The sequence below is a fragment of the Oryx dammah genome, unplaced genomic scaffold (assembly GCF_014754425.2).
Source record: "Oryx dammah isolate SB20612 unplaced genomic scaffold, SCBI_Odam_1.1 HiC_scaffold_11, whole genome shotgun sequence".
NCBI lineage: Eukaryota > Metazoa > Chordata > Mammalia > Artiodactyla > Bovidae > Oryx > Oryx dammah.
The window spans coordinates 33136086-33143644 of NW_024070195.1; the positions used below are offsets into that span (position 1 = coordinate 33136086).

Below are 7559 nucleotides of genomic sequence, written 5' to 3' on the forward strand. Positions count from 1 at the left end.
CAGGGCAGGGTGGAGGCGGGTAGGAGGGGGGAGTGTTGCAGGAAAATAGTAAGCAAATTATCTGCAGGCAGGTTTGCAAAATGCCTCTGACAACTCTTGTTTGAGATCCCCGAGGGTCCTCCCACTGGAGAGGAGAAATGAAGAGGTGAATTCCTCAGATTACACCCCACCTACCCTGTGCCCCCTAGACCCCATCCTGGGCAGAGTACCCCTCAGGGTATGCATCTCTAGGCTGCTTCTCCGGATGGGGAGGCTGCCCACAGTGTCCCTCCAAAAACAAATCTCCCTCTGCCCACACCACTAGCTGAGAAGAGTATCCACACTCGCTGGAGGACTTTAACCTCCTTACCTTGAGCTGCCAGCAAGACCCAAGACTGCTGACTCCCAGTGTGAGACAGTCAAGTTAGAGAAACAGCTTCCACGGCATTGGGACTGAGAGGGACAATAACAGAGGTAGCAAAAGGAAAGCTTGCGGTGTTCCCCCACCTGTCTCCTCTGGACAGTTTCGACTGTCCTGCACTGCAGGAGTGTGACAGGACTGCAAAGGCATCCTAAGAATTAAAGGCAACAAATATTTATTGAGCTCCTATTGCATACTGGGCTTTGGGGGCAGGACTAACTCTCTAGTAGGGAACCAAGTTCTTAATAGTTGGGAAATCTCAAACCAGAAACAGTCTGGATTAGCCGAATTGTCCATTGTCCCAGGGTTAAGCATTGCCCCTCATTGGACCTCCTGTCTCCATTTGCCTGGGGGTGGGGGTGGTGGAGGAGTGTCAGTTCCCCTCCCACCAGAGGCCAGAAGTGATTAGGAAAGGTCTTGGGAAGAATGCAGAGAGGGAGGGACGGTGATGTGTTTTCTAGAAGCAGAGCATCCTTCCAGTCCTTTCTGCTGGGAGATGGGGGGCATGTCCTAGCTGGACCCCTCTCATGCTCAGTCCCCCACCACGTCTTCTGCCCACTGGGCAGGCTGCAGTCAGTGATGGGGCCAGGACTGTCTTACTCCGAAATAAAGCATTTCAGGGGGCACGGCTGCTACCAGGATTCATGGCCTCATTTTTGGGAGGCTAGCCTCTCCCTCCTCTCCAGGCGGGCCACTCTGGAAGCCTCCCCAGCGTCCGGCGGGTGTCTCTGACTGAGGACGAACAACAGACAGCCCAGCAAAGCCTCTTGCAAATCCCGGGAGCCCAGGCGGCGGGCCAGCCGGCGCAGCAGGGGCAGGAGGTGCTGGCGGGCCAGGCGGGCAGCGGGCAGCAGCAGACGGGCCAGCAGCGTGCGGAGCAGCAGCGGGAGCAGAGGAGCGGGCATGGCTGGTGACTTGCAAGGTGATCTAGACTCCAGGCTCTCCTTTCTGCTCCCTTCTCACCTGGCAAAGACACAAGGAGGTGGGCAGGAGTAGACTCCTGCTTCAGTTTACACCCACCAGCCCCCAGATCTCAGTTCATGGGTCATTTTAGCTTTCTGGAAGCCCTTCCTCTGGAAAGGGTGGCTGGGGCCGGAGGATTCTCATCACAGCACGGATGGAGATGGAGTCAAGGCAAGAGAGAAGCCCGCTCTGGGACCTCCAGCTCACCATTCCCAGCCTCTGGCGCTCCTACTGTCCCTGGAATCCTCCCTTCCATCAGTCACCCGCTCCTTCGCACACCCTCAGTCACCTGGCATTCCCTAACCCCTCTCCCTCAACCCAGCAGGAGTTCTTCCCTAGACAATTCTAAGTTCTCTTTTCAGGGACCTCAATCCAACCAGACCTGATACTTCCTACCCTCCCAGTTCCCCACCCGCACCCATGGGCAGCAGCTCTCACCAGTCAGAACTGCTGCTCAGCATCAATGTCCGGCTGAATTTGCCTGTAGGGGCCACATCCTCACTAAACACTACACAGAGCTGCCCCACCCAGCTCAGCCCCACCCAGAACAGCTTGCCTGGGTTGGGGGAGCAAGGGAGAGACAGCTGTGTTCTGGTATTTGATAGGTGAAGGGAGGGGGCAGCTGGGCTGGAGGAAGAGATGCAGTAATTTGTCCTACCGGATGCAGACCTCAGAGTCTAAACCCAGACTGCACTTTCTAATGGTGTGATCTGAGGCACACTGATTCTTCTAGGTTCCAGGCACCTCATCTGTTACCTCAATAATTGGGAGGAGTAACTGGAATGGGACAACGTATGAGACCCACTGACCCAAACCTCAGAAGCAGTAAGGCTGCAAACCCACACACCAGGCATGCTCAGAGTGGCCCAGACAGAGAATAGGATGGGAGCAGGCATTGTGGGCTGTCTCCTGGGGAGTGGAGAAGTGGGGTCAGAGTCCATATCATAACTGGACACAGCTAGGTGGTACTCCCACTCAGGGATGGGAAGAGGCATACCCATGTCAGGACCCTCTCCACATTTTTCTCTGGAAGATTAAATGGAGTTCCATGAGATAGCCAGGTAGAGATGGTCCAGATTTGTTTTTATTTTGTTTTTAAATACCTCCTACTGACATGTGCACACTGCTATATTTGAAATAGATAGCCAACAACCACCCGCTGTATAGCACAGGAAACTCTGCTCAATGCTCCATAATAACCTAAATGGGAAACAAATTGAAAAAGAATTTTTTTGTATATGTATACATATATATATATATTCAGGTATACACTTTGCTGTACAACCAAAACTAACACAATATTTTTAATCAACTATACTCCAATATAAAATTAAAAATTTTTTAAATAGTACATAAGATAAATACCTCATTCTTCTACTTCCTAAAATTGATATAATTTCTGCCTTGATGGACTCAGATGAGATAATGGCCACGAAAGTGTTTTGTAGAATAAGGATGTAGGAATATGATCATTTATCATCAACCTGTCACGACCCACCATTAGCATCATCATGATCACATCTCCACCATCAACAACCCTGAAGAAAGAAAACTTTCAATTTTGTCAAAAAGGTCTGTCCTCCTACCCAGAGGAAGCAGGGAGTGGGGGCAGCTAGAGTACAGATGTATAGGTGTGGTCTTCCTTTCCTTCCTGTCCCTTCCTGTCCCTTCCAGAGGAGTTGTGATGGTCAGTGTCTTCCCTGGACTATGGTTGGGACATGTATTGAGTACTTGTGTGTCATGCCTGTGTGTTCATTTTGTTGTTCAGTCGCTCAGTCGTGTCTGACTCTTTGTGACCCCATGGACTGCAGCTCGCCAGGCTTCCCTGTCCTTCACCATCTCCTGGAGTTTGCTCAAACTCATGTCCATTGAGTTGGTGATGCCATCCAACCATCTCATCTTCTGTTGCCCCTTTCTCCTCCACCCTCAATTTTTTCTCATTATCAGGGTCTTCCAATGAGTTGGTTTTTCACATCACGTGGCCAAGGTATTAGAGCTTCAGCATCAGTCCTTCCAATGAATATTCAGGATTGATTTCCTTTAGGATTGATTGGTTTGATCTTACTGTCCAAGGGACTCTCAAGAGACTTCTCCAGCACCACAGTTCGAAGGCATCAATTCTTCGGTGCTCAGCCTGTTTTATTGTCCTGCTGTCATATCCATTCATCTCATATCCTGCTCTCATTTCCGACTGCTGGAAAAACCATAGCTTTGACTATACGGGCCCTTGTAGGCAAAGTAATATCTCTGCTTTTTAATATGCTGTCTAGGTTTGTCATTGCTTTTCTTCCAAGGAGCAGGCAAGGAGTTCATGATCTCACTCAATTTTCACCATTGCTCTTCAGGGAAATAACTATCATGACCTTTGTACAGATAAGGAAACTGAGGTTTAGAGGGGTTAAGCAATTTACCCCAGATCACACAGGGGATAAATGGCCTGGTCACCCCACCAAGACCTGCCCCTCCTCCAGGCTTTCCCATATCTGTGAGAGGCAACTACCTCTCTCTAATTACTCTGACCAAAATCCTGGAAGTTATCCTTGACCTCTGTCTTCTTATCACAGTTCACTACCCACAGTAATAAATCCTGAGGGCTCTGTTTGTCATCTTTCATGTGAATTATTATAATAGCCTTCTAACTGGTGTTCTTGTTTCTCTTTTCCATACAATGACCAGGGTGATCTTTCTAAAACATGTGTCAGATCCTGTCCTTTTTCTGCTTAAACCGTCCAATGACTCTCTTTTCATTAAGAATTAAAGCCAAAGGCTTTAACTGTGACCTCCGAGGCCCTGGCTTCCAAGTTCTACTCCTTGCCTCTCTGGCTGTGGCAGCCGCACTGGCTTCCTGCTGCTCCTTAACTGTGCCAGACATGTTTTTGCCTCAGGGCCTTTACACCTACCATTGCTCCTGCCTACAAGGCACTATCTTCAAGCATCCATATGGTTCCATCGCTCACCTCCTTTAAATCTTGGTCCAAATGTTATGCATCCACTCTATTTAACAGGACATTCACTCCACTCCATCCTGCCTTCTCTCCATCCTCTCTTTTGCTTTATTGACCTCCTCAGCAAATCCTTCTGACAAACTGTATATCCTCTTTCCTTATCTTGCTGATTGTGTCCTAGAATGTAAACTAGAATGTAAACTCCATGAGAGTAGGGACTTATATCTGTTTTGTGTGCTGCTCTGTCCCCAGTGCTCAGCAATAAATATTTCTTGTAAGAATAAATAAGTACGTATTCTGTCAAGGGCTCCAAATCCAGGCCTGCTTGCTGCAGAGCCTGTGCTGTTGAGCCCCAGAGCTCTGTGAATCTGAACACATTTTTAGGATGTGTGCAGAACCCCTGTACACAGTTACCTGGAAAGAGCCACTCAGAGGGGAGGAAGTGACCTCGGTGAGCCCAAGGGATGGGAAGTAGGTTCCCTCTGGGATCTGCCATAGTATGTAATCTCCAGGGAACCCTAGAGATCCCACCACCCACTGACCCAGATCTACAATTGCTGTGACCTTGGGTAAGTCACAGTCCATCCCTCCCAACTCAGTGTACACAGATGTGAGATTCTCTGAAACCGTGGACAAGCTCCCGTGTCCTCGTCTTTTTAAGTGAAATGTTGACTCAAGAGTTCATGATCGGGAAATGTGAAGATGCAGAAACAAAGAAGAGCTGTTGAGCTAAGGAACTGGTAACAGTTTAGACTCTAATTCTCCCATATAAAACAATCACCAAACATCCAACAGTGAGATCCTTGGATCCTGGGCCTGGGGCTGGACCTCTGTCCCTTCCCTGTCCCCAGTAGACAGGGAGGGGCTCCAGGGACCTGGGACAGTGAGGCAGGTAAAGGAAACAGGATGTCTCCAGTAACAGTGGGAAACCCCAGAGGGGGTTGGGAAGGGAGGTGGGGGAAGGGCTGCAGCTGTGTCCAGGGCCTGGATCTGGTTTTAGTTCATTCTCTACCCCTCATCCCCCTTTGGGATTAGCTCTCTTCATCTCCTTCCCACTTTCACCTGGGATTAATCCCACCAAGTGGCCTTCCCCAGGGCAGAAAAGGATTTCCTCAGCCTTTCCTAGAAAGATAACCATCCCTTCTGGCAACAGAGCTGCCAGGGAGCAGTTCCTTCTAGTTCCTGATTTAGCTTTGTGTAATGGATCCGGCCTGCGTGGCTCTGACCTCTGCCCCCAGTCCTCTGCTGGCAGGGGAGGAAACTGGCCCAAACTCCTGTTCCTCAAAGTCAATTAAAAAAATGATGTATTTGGGTGCCAACTTGTGAAGTTAAGGCCTGTAGGCTGAGTCATAGATGACCCCTGAGGTCCTTTCAGTGGTTTTCCCCGATCTACAGGCTTCCCAGAAATGTCCTGGGGACCCCCTCCCCCCATACATAGACACCATTTTTTTCATATAAATTTTCTTTATTTATGTATTTATTTATTGGCCGTGCTGGGTTTTAGTTGCTGCATGGGCTTTTCTCTGTTATGATGAGCGGGGGCTACTTTCTAGTCGCAGTGTGCGGTCTTCTCATTTCAGTAGCTTCTCTTGTTGCTGAGCACAGTCTTTAGGGTGCACGGGCTTCAGCAGTTGAAGTTCCCGGGTTCTAGAGCACAGGCTCCATAGTTGTGGCGCACAGGCTTAGTTGCTCCAAGGCATGTGGGATCTTCCTGGACCAGAGATCGAACTCACATCGCCTGCACTGGCAGGCGGATTCTTTACCACTGAGCCACCAGGGGAACCCAGGTAGACATCATTTAATTGGGCCATTCATGTCAACAGCAAGCGTGTATGCGGTGCTGAGGACACAGGACACACACATCAAGAGTCAACAGCATGACCGACAAGAACATGGGCAAACCAGTTCAGTGGTGAGAGCTGGGAATAGAGCTAACGTGTTCTCGCGAGACCTAGAAGCACTGGGCCTTCTGCTCCTCCCACCCCTGTCTGCTGTCTCCATCTAGGGCTTCAGAGCCTTGTACCACCCTGCCAGTCATTCTGCTAGGACCCAGACAGACCCGTGAAGAGTGCTTCCGATGGTCACTCCAATCTGGATTCACCCTCCGGCTCGGGGGCCCTCTCAGTACTGCTCTGGATGCACGAGGCCAACTTGGGGTGTGAGTGACGTCTTGGAGTTGTGCTGCGTGTCGGTCCTCCTCCCTACAGTGGTAATCATCATATAATCTGCTCAGGCAGGACAAGAGATGGGAGATGTCCAGAAGGCTTTTAGAAGGTGTTCAATAAATAACATTTTCCTGCCTGACTGGGAGTTGGGGATTTGCAGATACAAACTGTTATATATATGATGAATAAACAACCGGGCCCTACTGTATAGCACAGGGAGCTGTATTCAACAGCCTGTGATAAACCATAATGGAAAAGAATAAGAAAAAGAATATATATGTATATAACTGAATCACTTTTTCTGTACAGCAGAAATCAACACACACACACACTGTAAATTAACTATACTGCAGTTAAAAAAAAAAAAAAGAACGACCTTTCTTCCATCATTTTCGGTTGTCCAAATGTCCCAGGACATCTTGTGTCTAAGGCCAGCCCGACAGGTTGCTCCTTGAAGGCCTGCTACAAGGCCCCCCGACACTCATGAACAGCCACTGACAGTGGGTGGTGGGGCTCAGTTATCACCTAAAGAAGCCATGGAGGCCTGGATTCTGGTTCTGCTGTGTTCCAGGGTCATCATTCCTGGGGGGAGTCAGCACTGGGCTGTAGCTGGTGGGCCATTGAAAGCGGTCAACCCCCAAACAAGGATGCTGAAAAGAGGCCAGAGAGGCCTCACCGAGGGCAGGGAGTGCGGAGGGGAGCAGGTGCCAGGAGCAGGTGCAGAGGCCAGCCAGGTATGGGACGTGTCACTGGGAAGGGGTAGAGTCCTAGCCTTATCACTCATCACAGCACCTCTCTGCCTGCAACAGTAGTCGCTAATCTACCTGAGGATTTGAGACCTGAACGTGGTGACAACTGAGAGAACGCTGTGGGAACAGCCAGTCCTCCAAGGTTAGAGAGGGATGATCCGTTTCCAAGACCACGTTTTCTCTGCCCACCAGTTCCAGGCAATGACAGAGCCGTGAACAGGCAATCAGCCCATAAGACACACATGAGAGACGGGCTCAGAGGACATTCAGAAGGGACTTTCCCTGGAGGTTAAGACTCTTTGCTCCCAATGTAGGGAGCACAGTTTTGATCCCTAAT

At 49.7% G+C, this 7559-nt stretch overlaps 1 protein-coding gene across 1 annotated transcript; it reads right to left on the reverse strand.

Annotated features, from left to right (window-relative positions):
- Nucleotides 1–1050: 1050 nt before the first annotated feature.
- On the reverse strand, nt 1051–1879 carry MYMX (myomixer, myoblast fusion factor). The gene is made up of 2 exons (XM_040249644.1): nt 1802–1879; nt 1051–1363 (listed from the first exon to the last, which is right to left on the reverse strand). The coding sequence occupies exon 2, from the start codon at nt 1303–1305 to the stop codon at nt 1051–1053; it is 255 nt and encodes an 84-aa protein (XP_040105578.1). The 5' UTR covers nt 1306–1363; nt 1802–1879.
- Nucleotides 1880–7559: the final 5680 nt, after the last annotated feature.